Source organism: Scomber japonicus, chromosome 20 (genome assembly GCF_027409825.1).
Source record: "Scomber japonicus isolate fScoJap1 chromosome 20, fScoJap1.pri, whole genome shotgun sequence".
Lineage (NCBI taxonomy): Eukaryota > Metazoa > Chordata > Actinopteri > Scombriformes > Scombridae > Scomber > Scomber japonicus.
Genome location: NC_070597.1, coordinates 10,848,705 through 10,865,021, shown reverse-complemented (window position 1 = coordinate 10,865,021; position 16,317 = coordinate 10,848,705). Strand labels below are relative to the sequence as shown.

Genomic DNA, 16,317 nt, shown 5'->3' with positions numbered 1-16,317 from the left:
AACCATAAGGCCCCTTTCTATCTCGCCAGAGTTGTCACTGAATGGTTCAGTAAACTGACTGAATGAATTGTGCTCAGTGACAGAGCAAACATCACTTGTGTGGCGAGAACAAGGCTTGTGTTATTTTACTCTTTTGTGTGAGCATCTGCATTGCTTTCTCAAAATATGAAACAAAACATTGACATTGAGTCAATTCAACTGCCCTTCTTAGTTTACTGATGAGTCTTTATTTATTTTCCTTAAAAACATAATAGCAGATGAATCACTGAGGACATGATATTGTATAATGATTTTAATTTTGGTGTCAAAAACAAGTCTAAACTAGTCATTCATGTGGTATATGTGGTTGCATTTCCCTCTTATAAGAGCTGCAATGATTTGTCAATTAATCAGTTAGTTCATCAACAGGCAATCCTCAGCTTTGATACTCCTATGAAGGAACTGATTAATCATATAAATACGTCTTAAGGTAAAAGTGCCAAACATGATGCTCCCTGAATGTGAGAATGTGCTACTTTTCCTTCATGATACTGAAGTGATTCTCTTTGTATTTTATCTTCTGGGTTTAGACCATCGATCAGACAACACAATCAATTTGTACATGTTATGAGTTTGGGGGAATTGTGATGGGAATTTTCTACTATTTTTCTAACATTTTATACTCTAAATGATTAATGGATAAATAAACAGAAGAACAGAGCAAATAATCGTCAAACTATTCCCTCCAAGATTAGACAATGAACGACCCATCATAGTTGATATTTTACTTCAGTGGTGCGAAGTCATAAATCACATAATAAATCAAATTATGTACAACCAGATATGGAGTGGGCTTCAGGGATCCTGGGTGCCAGGGAAGTCTCGTGCTTTGCCTGGTTGGCAGTTCAGCCTGCATCATTTGGACTTGAGGAAATTTTACAAACAGTCATTATCTTCTGCTGTACTCCAAATCTAAATGTGTTACAGTAATTAGTGAAGTTTTCAAATATGTCTTTTTATCGTTAAAGATTTTACTCACAGGACACCATCCGTTAAGCTTGTTTTTAATGTGTGGACTGTGCTTCTAGTAAACACCTGTGCCGGGTAGCTGTGAGCCAAGCTTTTTGATTGAACACTTTAATGCTGTTTTTCTGTACTGCCTCCAACTTTACGCACTCCAGACAGATACTCCATCACTCTCTTATCAAGAGCAGCTGTCACGAGCACAGTCGACACCAGACTATAAAGCACAAGAGAACTGTTAGCATTTTTTTTTAATCTAAGCCTGTTAGTGTGGATGTTACTTTCTGCTGTATTCAGCACTAAATACAAAATGTACATTCTTTATACAGGCTTATTATCATGAGGGAGAGAGCCAAGTGGTGGTGATCTATATTAGCTGAGGCTATTATGAAGCACTGGGTTTTCCCAGGCAGTCAGTGAGATGTGTTGCTAGGAAACATACCTAGAGATCGGGGGTGGAGAGCTGGTTTGATGAGGAAGGAGAGTTCCCTGCTAGTTTCTGCCGCACATGGAAATAACTTTAAAACAGTGCCACAGGGATGCTGTCCCAGTAAGAAAGTATTGATTTGAACCTGTTAATTAAATCTGTGTAATTTGGCCTTTTTGATCTCGTGTCCCCTTTTTTTGCCCCTTCGGAAGTATTCCTTGTGCATGTATAGAGCAAGTGAGCATTTTATTTCCACCATGGCGATGACAAACTCTTAATTAAGAGTCTGCTCAGAGCAAGAGACTGTTTTCATAACCGTTAAGTTGCAAATTATGATTAATTATAATACAAATCCCAGCTTACATTTGACATTATAATCCACTAAGCTTTTTGTTGACCTTTCTCAGAGCAGAATATGGTTAATATTATAATAATATTAGACACAATGCTAGAGAAATGTGGTAAACAATGAAGACAATTGGTATTTTGAGAATTGTAAAAGCTGGTGCCTTAAATGGTGAACATTCAGCTGCCTAACTTCCAGTCGGTGGCATTTTCTTTTATCACTCTGAACTCTGTATTTATCAAATTCTGTGTGATTAAAATCAATACACTGATCAGATTCTGATATATTTTACCTCTCAGAAAGCTGCAGAGCATGGGTGATAGATGGATGTTATGAAGATATCGGTTTATTGAATAATGCTCAAAGTATATATGTCTAAAGCAATGCTGCCCTCATCTGGATAACAATGTTTGTGCATCCAGTGTGCCACATCACTTTGCCTACACAAGTAATTACCAAAGTGACTTAAACCGTTAGCTTGTGTGTACATGAGGTCAAATTAATCGCCTTGACACCACCAGCACCCCACTACATCAAATCATGCTCACCGTGTCTTTACACCAAGATGTGGAAACAGCAGTGATTTGATGGGCTATGGGTCTTATTTCATGATTTCTCTGCCAACTTTCTGTATTTTAAAAACCACAGTAGGAAACAAGAGTATATTTAACCTCTCTGCAGCTGATGGTAAGCACAGCACAGTGTGATTTTGGCTCGAACAGACCTGTAACATCTGATCTCTCCAAGGATGTAATCAGGAGCAGAGGTGTAAATCTGCCCAGGAAAGCAGAGAATTAAGTTAATGCAGGCAGCAGCGGTGAAGCAGAAGGCCCGGCCGGTTATATTTCTCTCTCAATCAGTCAGCATGCTGTCTGCTGGGCTGGCTCCTTAGCTCCTGGAGATGGACTGTCAGGGCCAAACAGTAATTGGTCAGAGGGGACCACACAGAGAAGAACGTCTAATCATCAAGATACAGGTTCTCCACCTTGAGCCTTGCAGGTAGATGAATACTTTGAGATATTTATGTGCTAAAGGTATTTGAGACTGCTGAGCCAAACACTCTGAAAGAAAACCTCATTTCAAATCTTTTCTATCATTGTTGTATTTATTGAATGTAAATATCTGGCTTCTTTACACAGGGACCTTGCATTATGCAGCTGCTAAAGGTGGGTTTAAGATTCTGTAAATGACTTTATATACACACACATATATATATATCATTAAATGTTTCATAAGAAAAGCATGGGATGTGAAAACATGCCAAATAGAGATCCTATTATAAATGTTTCTTGTAGGTGACATATCTCTGCCATCTTGAAGGGTGAGTTGAGTATAGAAATAAAGGATTGTCCAAGGCCAGACAGTTACTCTGCCTGACAAGGTTTATATCACAGTGCTTCAAGTGTTTTTAATCTCCTGGTCAGTCAGAGGAGCTTCTGCAAACTGTTGAGCAGGAGGACCAGCTTTCATTTAGATACGTCATACAGACTGTATTTTGATTAGCACTCAAATTGTGTTGTCTTCTCTGCTTTGTTCCTCCACTGGGAGGGGGGGGGCTGAGAGGGGACAAGCCCCTGGCTGCATAAAGGGATAATTTTGTTTACACAGTCAAAATTAATGTCTTTATCTGGGCCCTCTTATGATTTTATTGGCCTTAAGTGCATCTAATAGTCTGGTAATTACTTCAAAGCAATAAACAGTTAGCAGATGTGTGACTTACATGGCCACATAGACAAAGCCCAGGCTGTTTGCAGAAAACAGGCCCTGTTAACTCTGAGGGTCTTTGTTGATTCCAGTGGGTGTGAACTGTAATCCCAACAGTAAAATGTGCTGACACATACTGAATGGGGAAGTAGCAGAATGTTTGATTGACCTGCAGCAGGCAGTGGTTTGCCCTGCCTGCTCTACCAGAAGGGCCCTGCGGTGGCTCTGCTCTGTCTTCATGACCCCACTATGATTGACTTGATCTCCCAAAGAAAAGCTCCCATGACCTCAAAAAGTTGGAGGAAACAGGGGATGAATACAGACATGACAGAGCAACAATAGACACCTCCTGCCCCTCCAGCACACACAAGCAGTTAGCATGTTTGAATTATGACTTTAGAATGACAGGGGTGGGGGGACTTGAGTTTGCCATGTTGGGCCACATTTGACATCTGTGAACTTAATCTGAGAGGAAAACAAATGCTGAAAATTGTGATGGATAGCTGCTTTAACACAACCAATATTTTTTTGGTATAAGATACTGTCATTTCTGTAATTTACGTTTCTCTATTTGGATTTGATCCCAGTACAAAATACTGAGGAAAGATTAATTAAAAATGGGAAAAGAAAAACATGCTTGTGGCTTGCCGAAAAGGATAATAGATTTAAAAGTTATAATAGGTATAATGGAACTCAGAAATATTAGAGTTCCAGTCTGTGGGGGATCATTGCAGTCTTTACTTGCATTGTTCCAATCTCAGATGTTCAGCCAGCAGTCAGCAGTAATTAGCTGTGCTGGGTGTTAGACACCTAACAGGTTGTGTTGTTTTCATGTGGGGGTTAAATGCCACTTCCCCCTGCAGAGTCCACTGCTTGCCACTGCTGTACAGCCTGTGGTCGGGACAACACCTTGGAGCCAAACAATTACATCAAGGTCATGGAGAGGAGGAATGTTCTGCCGATTAGCGCAGGAGTCCAGCAGCAGCCTGCAGAGCGCACTCCTCACATGGATGACAACAGAGCTGAATGCAGAGGCAAACCTTAATCACGAATTCCCCCCCGACCACCACCACCACCACCACCATTTATGGAACTATAGGATGTGGAGTTTAAAAAGAAAACTCTTAAGAGCGTGTAAGAGCATAGAAATGATTGATCGCTCGCAACATCGTACTGAAATAACTTCCAGACGTGTTGTAACACATAATATAATGTCAGATAATTACTGCAGAATCACTTTTGGGTTCTACAGAAGAGGTGGTGTGTAGTGAAATGTGTGTGTGTACCACTTAAATTAGCAGGGGGGGGGGGCATTAATGGTGCTTGCAGTATCGATGGGTTCCCTTCCACTTTCCTCTCAATCGAAACTTGGACCATTTACCTGGTGAATTAGAAACCATTAGGCAGTTTGCCCCCTGACTAAATAAATAAAACTAAAATTGAAATAAATCTGTTGGGGCAGGTTCTTCATTTATCTTCAGCCCTAAAGACTCTAGACTAAAAAGGGACCACTAATCAATCCCTACTAGTATAGGCTACAGCGTGCATTTTGTGTAGGTCAGCTATTACTTCTAATTTAACTGTACATTGAAGCAGCATGTTTACATTAACATTTCTCGCAATTATCTTAAGCTACCATAAAGGTTTATCATTTAAAAGGGCATCTAAATTCACTTTTTTCAGAAGTTAAAAAGAGATTTAAAAAAAGCAAACAACTGTTGAACATCATTGATTTCCTGCTATTTTTTATTTATTTTTTACACTTTTTAATAAAATCTGCAATGTTCACTGTGACTGACATGAATGACATACTCAAAACAGGTTCTATTAATACATTTAAAAAAGCACATTCAGTCTGTTTTCATCGAGAGCCTGCAGCTGATCCACGAGTCACCTGTTGACACTAAACTTTGCGGCACCTGTGAAGTGTTTATTGCAAACGAGTTTCATTTAAGGCAAGGTGGCTTTTTTTACAAACACACGCAGGTAGTCATTGTTTAGATTTGACACTGTCGTGCAGAAAGTTCAGCAGGTTCGCACATGCAGCCAACCGTCAAAATGATTGTTTATTGTTCATTAATTCACGGGTCAAATGTATTTTTAGGTTTACATCCGTCAGATTTTTTTATCATGATTTGTTAAGCTCTAAAAAAAAAAAAAAAAAAAAATCGAAAATCTATTCACGGACTCAAGTTTTGTTTTAACTTAAACTCATGTTGGACCTTGAAATCTCGATTTCTATATCCCAACACAAAGAAAAAAGATAAAGGAAAACATCATCCGGCATGTATTGAAAATATAAAGCGTTCAGACAAATATTTAATCTGACGTCCATAATTAATCATATTTACCTCATCAATTCTTGTCATATATATTCATATATATATATACTCACCTCCACGTTGTACTCCATTTGGTCCCTTGCTGGTTTTGTTTTAGAATAAATCTAAATATATGGCTTCGCCGCAGCCAAAATGAGCCTCAGTGCGTAATTACGCACGAGTAATGATAGTCTAGTTATAAATCACTAACTTGCCTTAATGAAAATACACTTTAAACATAACAAGAAGTACAGCGCTAGAGTCATAGGCAGTATCGGTGTTCATTGATAGAGAGATTGGGTCAACACAAATGGGCTGCAGCAAGTCAGAAAAGAGGGGTGTGACCATCCCAAAAGTTTTCTTCAATGGGCTACCTGTAGAGGCTCCGGGCGCTGCGCATAAATACTCCTCCCTCTGAGGATGAGTTCAGTCCTGAGGGAGACACACGGAGACTAAATTAGATTTTGGGAATCTGGGTAGGGCGGATTATGAACGCTTTTGGACACCAACCATCTAACCAGCAGACCAGTCCTATTCAGCACCACAGCGCTCAGGAGATCCTGGACATGGCCGTCTACTGCGACAATTACGGTGTTTACCAACAGAACCTCCACCACCACCACCCACAGAGGCCGCCGACGCACCCTTCCAGCTACGGCCTCGGCGAGTACACCTCCCCGTCCACGAATCCTTACCTATGGCTGAACGGACCCAGCATCAACTCCTCTCCATATCTTCCCGGGAACAACGGCACGTCCTACATTCAGTCTGGATACGGGTCAAACCAGAGGCAGTTCTTACCACCTCCCACAGGGTTTGGTGGAGCAGACCTGGGGTGGCTGTCCATATCAAGCCAGCAGGAGCTCTTCAAGATGGTTAGACCACCTTACTCCTACTCAGCACTGATAGCGATGGCCATACAGAACGCCCAAGACAAAAAGTTGACGCTTAGTCAGATCTATCAGTATGTTGCTGAAAACTTCCCTTTCTACAAGAAGAGCAAAGCTGGATGGCAAAACTCAATCCGCCACAATTTATCACTAAACGACTGCTTCAAAAAAGTGGCACGAGATGAGGATGACCCCGGTGAGTGTTTGGATAATTTTGCCAAAATGCATGAGTAGAAATAAGTGCCAAACATGTTTATTTTATTGAATCTGGTTAGAGAATCAGGTGTATGATACTGTTGTGATAAAACTGCCCCTGAAGTATGTTGAATCATTTCAACTCATATTATCAATTTTAATTATTTTAAAGGGGAAATTATATTTTAAACACAAAAAGTCAAGAAGATGGAGATGGAGGTGGAGGTGGGGGAAAACTGAGCTGGAAGTTTGTTAAGCATGTTATTTAACCATTGTTATGTTTCTCATTCAGGCAAGGGGAACTACTGGACGCTGGACCCCAACTGTGAAAAGATGTTCGACAATGGAAACTTCAGGCGAAAGAGAAAAAGGAGAGCTGACTTAAACGGAGCTGACAGCACCACTCTCCCCGTCAAGTCAGAGGACGCTCCCCACAAGCTCTCGGACACCGCCAGTCTACTGAGCTCTTCCCCGCCCAGCCTGCACGGATCCCCGGCCTCCACGGAACCCAAGTCGTCGCCGTCTCCGTCAGCAGAGCACAGCCCGTGTTTCAGCAGCTTCGTGTCCAGCGTGAACTCGCTGTTGGCGGGCAGCGGCAGCACCGACGGCTCCAGGGGTTCAGAGCGGGACTTCGGCTCTGGGCATGTCTCTGGGGGATTGTCGCAGACCAGAGAGGGCATGTCCGGACTGGGCTCCTACTCGCCTACTTTAATTTCTCCTCTGAACTCTGACACCAACAGAATGAACTATTACACATCTGTACAGAGCCTCTCCAACCATTTCAGTGTTAATAACCTCATATACAGCCGAGAAGGAACCGAGGTGTAAACTGTCTTATCTTTGTGTGTGTTGGGCTGGTTACAGGAAAATAATAATAATTTATCACTCATTGTTAGCCTTCACAATTCTCAAGTAGCCAAACTGTTGTTAGGTATGACTCACTGCCTGGTTTGGTAGCCATCATTGTAAATCTCACTGGAAATGAGCTGCTATGTTTTCCACAATAATCCTAGAAAGCAGCCAGCGTATTAAAAAAGGAGCATCCCTGACACTGCTCCATTATGTGCAACAAACATGTTCAATTATAAAAAAATATTTCTTTCTTTTTTTAAACTGCCCACAGAGATCCTTGAACTCATACTTATTATTTTTTGTTATTTGTTTGGACCGACTCTCTGTTTAAAGGAGGGCAGACATCTGTACAGAAATTATTTTCATAAGTCATGTATTTTGAAAATGAATTGTGTCTTATTTAAACTCGATGTTTGAATAAAAATCATTTATATGAACTCCCTGATTATGTGTTATTCTTGTGAATTTAAGTGGATGAATATTATTATTTTAGACTATTTATCTCCTATCTGATTATTGGATATGGAAGTCATGACATGTCTAATTCTCGATTTTTTTTCCAGCTTAGTTTTGGTTCAAGTTTATTTAGTTGTGTAATAATTTTATCACCACTGACTGATATCCCTTCTATGAGATTATTTGTAGCAGATAAGGGTTTTACAAGCTTCCCTTTTGTGCAGATTTTCAAGTTAAATCGGCCGTTTCAAATATTGAAGAGGTCCCGCTGTGCTTCCTCTCTCACCAGAGCCAATTCAAAAAAGATCAGATTAACTTCTCAAACGTTTTGGTATTACAAGTAAAGTAGCAAATAAACCAGTATATAAACGCTTTTGGAGCCTGTCAGGAAATCTGAAGTCAAGTGGCTGTAAGCTGTAAAGTGTATAAGACAGAGACATTTTCCGCTTGTCACTTCCAATAGCCCCATTTCAACAAGCAATCAGACCTTTAACTTCCACGAGGTTCAGAAGTTCAGCTTTTTGTCTGGGCTGGATTTGACTCAGACTGTGCCTGTTTGATGTTGACCTGTTTGCTTGGATATTCCACCTGTCTCCATCTATTCCCAAAGTCTGGTCACGCAAAACGCTCACTGTTTCGTGTGTCTGTGGGAATCCTGTTAATAGGATTTGTTTTTTTGTGTTTGTTTTTTTTTTTCTCTCTCTCTCATTTTTTTTTTTGTATTGGGAACCACTGTGGAAGAGCATCCGTTGAACAATTGATGAGTTGCGAGTTCAACGGCATGTAATGTGCTTTTGTTGTGCTTGTGACCCAGGAGGGACGCAACAGAAAGCCTGCTATTTGGCGAGAATATTAAATAGCCCATGCAGTGGAAATGTTCAAGTGATTTAACACCCTGCTCCTGTCTTATTTTCAAACAATATGGATACGCACGGCATCCCGCTCTGTGGTCTGGAATAAAAGAGAAATTAATTGACAAGACGTTCGTGTCCCTTGTTGGAACACAATGGAGGCTGGCAATTCAAGGGATCCCCTCCTGGGCTCAAATGAAAATATTGCCATCTGAAGATCTGGGAACAAATTATCTCCCTCAGGCCACATTTTGAGCTATTATCTATGGAGCAGGGCCACGGATCAGACAAAGAGGATTTTTGTCATACAGGAGCAGGTTCTCACAGTAACACGTATTCTGTTGAAATCCTCATCACATTCAGTGAACAGAGTATAAAGCCTTTCATAATCAGAGGCCATTTAGTTCTTATGAGCTATATTAACTCAGTTCTAGTTATATTAACTATAATTAAATTCAAATAATTATTAATCTATTATAATAAGATACAAGCCAGCATGCAAGCAAACTACAGAGTACATCTCCCTGCTTTCCAAGTTCGATTCAGCTCTCTCAGTTCTCAGAAAAGTAACGCTCCAGTACTCTTTTGCCTGAAGGGCACATTTACCAGGCCCACATGAATATGAGTCAGGCCACTATGTCTCTGCTCTACCTGCTTGAGGGCCCCTGGCTCCGGGGTTATAGGCCCAGGCCCAGCAGAATACCTGAGCATAAAGATGGCCCAGGTCCACACACATGCCTTGTGGGCTAAATCCATAATGAAGGGTTTCAGCCTCAAAGGGTCATCCCTCCAAAGGCGAGGTTGTCTCATAATTGAAGGACCTGCTTCAGAACTAGATTATTTTAATCCTCTTTCTCTATGGGACTAGATATCAGTAAGTTATCTGCTGCCAACTGTGAAAAGCAGGGATGGGTATTTTCTCAAGGGTCCATCATATGCTCCACCTGAAGGGAGTTTTAATGAGATAAAACAGAAATATAGAGAGAACAGACACCAAATTGATAAATGGAGATGTTGCTCAGTTTTTAATTAAAAAAAAGAACAATACAGGATGCCACAGTTAAAACAGCACAGCACTGAAGATGAGTTGTCTGTAGTTTGAAACCCGGAGGCTTCTCCATGTTAGCCAGTGAGTGACATGAGCTGGAGTGATGAATCACTGGTGGATAAAGTTGCACTCAGCAAAGTGGGAAACTTAACTCCCATTAGCTGTTAAGCGAGATCTCCTCAACTGATAAATAAGCAACTAGAATGAAGACTTGCAAGCCTTCTTTGCTTTTATAATGTGCTGTGCTGATTTTTCTTTCCTTACCACATGTTGCAGATTTATTCTGGTGATGCAGAAATGTATGAGAAACTCTAAAAATGTGCTTTGCATGACTATTTGGGTTTGTAATGCATTCAGGATTTCAAATATTAAGATGTGTCCAGAGCCTATTTTCTACAGCCCATATAACACTACCTTACAGACAAATCTACGAGGTAATATGAAAAGGGAAGCTGTCCGTTTGACCCCAGTGAAGAACATGATAGCTTGGCCCTAGGGGGGCTGAATCCAGTCTGGATCTACCCTGAAATTTCACATCTGTTTGTAGCAGTCAGTGGGCATTATAGGGATGATTTCTTATATTACAGCTCAATCTCTTGAGGAAGTTAAATATTTAAGAGAACAATATGATGACAGCTTCTGGGGAAGCCACTATATGGCAGGAAAGAGGGGGGGTCATCGCTTCTCGCCCCACTTTAAAAGGATTGTGTGTGCAAATGATAGCTGAGGATAATGTCTATCAATTGGCATGACCTGATTCGGTTTCATCACACCACATCCAAGGCCCATAAAAAGACTGACGTATGGGCCGATAACGGCATGGGATCTCCACTCTGGACAAGCGGCCATATGGATTATTTTATACAGAACAAGAGCCATCTCAGTCCAAAACTGCTCGGTTGTTGAGAGCCTGTGAAAAATGTGGAGACACCTCTTACTACACCACTTGTCATAGTCTTCACTTTATTTATCTTAGATTCATTTTATTCAAATCAAGATTCAGATTTGGAGATTAAAGGTCAAGAACATTAAAATCAAATCAAATTGTTTTACCATTTAATTAGCTGTTTTTGTTATATAATTTTCTTTAATGGTGTCAGCCTTTATTTTCCTTCTGTTTCAGCAGGGGAAACAGGCTGTAAACCAGGACTAGGAATTATTGGTGAGCACAGGAAGGACAGACACTTCAGAGCCCATAAGGTTTGCCAGCTGAAGAAACCTGCTGAAAGAGTCAAAGAGATACAAGGATTAACAGACTAGAACGAGCCCCAGTAAATCCACAGCCAGGACCTGTCTTCACATCACTCTGTCTGGAAAACCTATCCTCAAAACAATGTAACTTATCCCCCCCCTACTCACTCTATTGCTGGAATATATTTTGACAAAGTCTTTGTTCTCACATTAGGGAACTGTAGGCAGATCATCCTTTATCCGTGACCTTTGTCATAACAAACCATAGCAGTAGTTTTACACACTGCTGAGAAGCCAGAAAAGAAAGTTCTCATCAACCTGGCTGAGGTTTCTAACAAGTTATGGGTCACTCTGACTCATGAGAAGCCAAGCTCCTGTGATAAAAAAGAAAATCAAACATATGAAGAAGATACTGTTAAGTCCTTATAAAGGTGCTTTCCTCTAATAATCTCAATACACTGACTTACTCTTAAGCCCCTCAATAAATCTGCAGCCATTCATCACCTTCATGAAATTCCAAACCATGACCTTATGAGAACAATATCCAGGGTTCATGGAACATCAATTTCTATGTGCAGTGCAGCAGAACAAATATCTGAGTAACAGCCAATATGTAATCATTTTAGCTCGGTTCAGAGACCACTTTAAGTCTTGCACATGATAATAGTGCATCTGACCTGTTGGCGCACAATAGAACTCACTACAGTGATCAGTGATTGCTGTGATATATTGGAGGTATACTGAAAAAAAAAACAAATTAATACTAAAATTTGAAATAAAAGCAGCTGCACCAAACAGCATTTATTTTCAGGGCAAATATTTTTGTGCTGCTAGACGCCTTCAGTGATACCACCCTGCTAGCAACACCTGCATGCTGTCATTACCTGCTCTTCACCGACAGGAAGTGGTGACAGATGACAGAGGAAGTAGCTACCCAGAGGGAATCCACTTTACCGGGAGCAGCCTGGACTCTTGGTGGCAACACGGAAGTGAGGAGATTATTCTGTACTCAGGGGATTCTCAAAATAGCTACCTCTGTGCCACTTGTCAGTCATTGTCAGGAGTTCTAAAGGAAGCTATCTCTCAGTGTGAATGTTACATCGCATGAAATTCCTGTTGTCAAAAGACGCAGCCCACCTGGAGCACTTGTGTACTCTCAGACACGTTTTGATGCACGGAATTCAGAAACAGACGTGAAACTGTTTTTTCTTTGCATCACAAAAGTTACAGAAGCAAACAAGAATGTATTTATGATTTTCACCTGCTCTTGTGAAGCGTTATTCAGCTTCAGTTCTGTGTGATACTAGTGCATCTGCCCTAAGGAATTCATTGGTTGCCCCCCCCCCCTCAAAACAACACTCCCCCAACCTCTAATGAGACCCCCTACCTCCCGCCTCTATTATGAGGGATGCATACCAATAGAGAAACAGGAGAGGAGAGACAGACACAGCCTCAGAGACCTCTGGAGCCCTCCCTGGCCCAAACCATCAAACACACCCCTCACAGAGAGTTAAATAATGGGCCTGATCAACATTTAACCAAATTTTCCCCATGTAAGCTGCAGATGATCTACGGCTGAAGGCTCTAAATGATAGCCTTTCAAAAGGGACTGGCATGCCCCCTCCAAATGCTCCTTTTGTGTTTGCCACTAATCCTAGCCTGCACTTCAAGGCCCCGGCTCACTTCTGAGGCAGCTGCTATCATCTTAAAGAGGAGGGAAAGAAAGGCTGCTCTTTTAAACTGCTTTAATCAAGAAGATGTAATACTATGATAAGCTGATCACCCCCTTAAGTATTTAATTATACCCCAGCCTGCTATTAATATTATTACAATTCACTTCTCTTATTCACTTTACCGAGATTATGTAACATGCAGACATTTCTACGCAGCATAAAAATACAATCTAGACTTTGTTCCATCTTTTTTTTAAGATTTAATACTTGTTTTCAAATCTGTGGTTGTATGCATTCATCTCATAGTGTAACACAGGAAATATTTTAGGAAGAGAAATATATCAGGCACATAAAACCATCCTTGCTTATGCAGCAGCAGCAGCAGGCCAGGAAACAGAAAGAAGATGCTTATTTGCCAGACAAGTGTTCAAACAAACATCAGCGCAGAGCAAGTGCTATGTGTTGACTCTAGTATTGGAGTCTATCAACCCCAAACAGCTTGTGTGTCAACTATAAACACAAGACATGCACCCTGTCTAGAGAAGCAGGCTTCCAGGCTTGCTGCTGCCGGGAAAACTCCTCTGTTAACACTCTGAGTTGTGCTCAGTGTGCCAGTGTTTCGTGATAAAAAACAAGCAAGTGGCGTGTCGCTCTAACTCATTTAAAGCAGCCTGTTCCCCTTTGTCATGTGATGGCATTCCAGTGCTGTGACCTAATCCAGGATGCACATGCACACGGTCGCCCATGCAGGTTTTTGTGTGTGTGTGTGTGTGTGTGCGTGCGTGTGTGTGCGCTTCCACTCTGCACTGACGATGACAGCACCATTGAGAGGCCGACATCATCTACAGAAGTGTGTTGACATGCCCCCACTTGACAAAGAGGCCTTTTTTTATTCACCATGAGGGAAAATATGTTTTTACAAGCCTTGTCTCATTTTGAATCACAAAGGATAGAGGGAAGAGTCACAGTGAACATCTAAATACTGATGTGGTCCCCTAATCTTTGCTCTTCTATGGAGAGGTGATGCTTTATGTCTGAGAAAAACCTGGTATTAGTATATTAAATGTTTGAAGAAGGAATATGGAGATTGCTAGTTATATATCTCATACTCTCCCTCTCAGCTGTCTTCTGTTACTAACCATGCTGTGATTTAAAGAGTCTTGTTTTTCTAACCCCTACTGTTCCCAGCATGAAGCACCTTTTTAAACCCTTGTCACTACGTCAAGACAGTTGTGAATAACTTCTGAATAAATGTCTGTGGAGACTCAGTCAAGTTTTCCTTAGATTTTTTTCTATAAAACCATGACATATTCACCTACTCTAAAACCTTAATTGTACTGTGCAAAGAGTTGTTTGGAAACACTTTTTTATTTACTTTAAACTGCCAGGGTCCAACACACTGACAGGGACATCAAGATTGATGGGACACTGTCTTAATTAGGTGGGTCAGGCCTTGGACAGATAGCTTTGTGCAACTGTCATTGCCCCTCCCTATATAAATTGTGTAATTATCCCTTTCATTACACTCAGCTTTCAGGCTACCTGATAGAATTCAAAGGGAGGTGTCACTATCTCTTATCATTATGCTAATGGGACTTGTGACCAGCAGTCAAATCACAATAGAGAGGGAGGGGGGTGAACACAGCTATCAAGCTGCCAGTCTAGCGGACGACCCCACTCTGAGACTTGTCTGTCTGTCTGCAGGGTGATGGGCCACGACATGTCCACAAGCCCACAGGGGATTCAAACCAGGAGGGGGACATGTCCTGGAGGGCAAGCCCCCTGATCTCCCTTTGCATACTGCTCAGATACCTCCTCAAGAGTAATTTGAATATGATTAGATATTAATGACCTTCACAAATGAGCATATAGAAGATGCTTTGTTTTGGTCTGTCTCAGGGCCGACTGTATGGGCATGTGTGGTCAGATTGTGAAAATCCCCCTTTTGTCTGGTAAGTGTGCAAAGAGGCAGTAGGTTTTGCAGTCAGCATTCAAGCCGTCCCAAAAGTGGACCCATAGCACTATAGAAAGAATTTGATAAAGGGGAGTGACAAGTGCTTCATTTCTATTCCCTTAAATAAGCTAGGCACACTGCCCTCTGCGTACATGTCAACACTGGGGGCTCGTATGGGTCACATGCTAATGACTGAGTTTACAGCTTAGTATTCTCATTTTACTGAATGAACAACAGAAATACTATACAGGTTACCTCATCCTCTATCAATCCTTCCACTTGTGAGAAAGTTAGAGTACTCCAAAAAAAACATAATCAGATTTTCTTCTAATATCTATCTATCTCAAATATGGAATTTATCAACCCCTCATATACTGTATTTATTATTGAATAACAGAGAGTGTCTGCGGTGAGGCTACAAAATGACGACACATGAACTATGCAGAGGTTGGACTGCTTCTACAATTAGATCTGGCAATTTACCCAATAAATATAAAGAGGATGAATCAGAGAGTTGTGCTGTTTTTAATGGTGTGTAATGGTATGAGCGCTGACAGCGTAATAGCCCCGGCTCTACTGACTTTTCTCATTACGCAGCAGCAGAGGCCTTGTCCAACCACTATATTTAACCACCGCAGGGGCAATCATCTCAGGCCCATATTACCGGACAGCCTTTAATGAAGAGCACAATCATCAGGCGTTTAGGTTTAATGAAAAGAGCCACCTGCTAAAGTGCATGAACAGACCTCAGTGACAAGTGATTGTTTAAAAATGATCCTCAGATGAATCATGCAAGTCATAGACGCAATTGATGCAGTAATCAAATGTGTTTTTAACCGCAGATGCCTGAAAGCCCATTGTGTGTGTGTCTCCCACAGTTTTATTTTTAACAGAAAATCACAGCTTGTTATGGTCCATCAAATATCTGCAGCCAGCAAGTGTTTTAATGTAGGATAGTAGGTGGCAATGTATTTCTGAGATAAAGGAGTCATTGTAACAGCATGAAGCCAATCTAGTTCAGGTGTGAACAGGATGATCAGGTGTACAGTGTTGTTTTTTGATTAAAAGCCAAGCACATGCCAGAGCCAGGGAAGCTGTCACGGTAGTCACAAGCGTTCTTATAAGACTCTCGCAAACAATGCATCCTTCATTAGACTACTCCGCCAAAGTCCATATCATATAACACACATTTTCCAACAAAGTCCAATCTGCTTACTGACATTAAAACTAGAGGCCATTTAATAGGCTGACATGAATGAGGAAATAAATGCCTTATATAAAAGGAAAATTGTATTGTGGGGATAAATTGAAGTGTTGGCACTGGCTTGAGAAGCTTTGTGCTTTAGCCGTTATATCACATTTGCCAACGATCAAACTGCCTTTCTCAGGTTGTGAAGATTAAAACTT

General features: G+C 41.1%; 1 protein-coding gene across 1 annotated transcript; it reads left to right on the top strand.

Annotated features, from left to right (window-relative positions):
- The first annotated feature begins 6,288 nt into the window (after positions 1 to 6,288).
- foxi1 (forkhead box i1) lies at positions 6,289 to 7,713 on the top strand. Its single transcript, XM_053340814.1, has 2 exons — positions 6,289 to 6,886; positions 7,178 to 7,713. Exons 1-2 carry the CDS (start codon positions 6,289 to 6,291, stop codon positions 7,711 to 7,713), a joined length of 1,134 nt encoding a protein of 377 aa, XP_053196789.1.
- Positions 7,714 to 16,317: the final 8,604 nt, after the last annotated feature.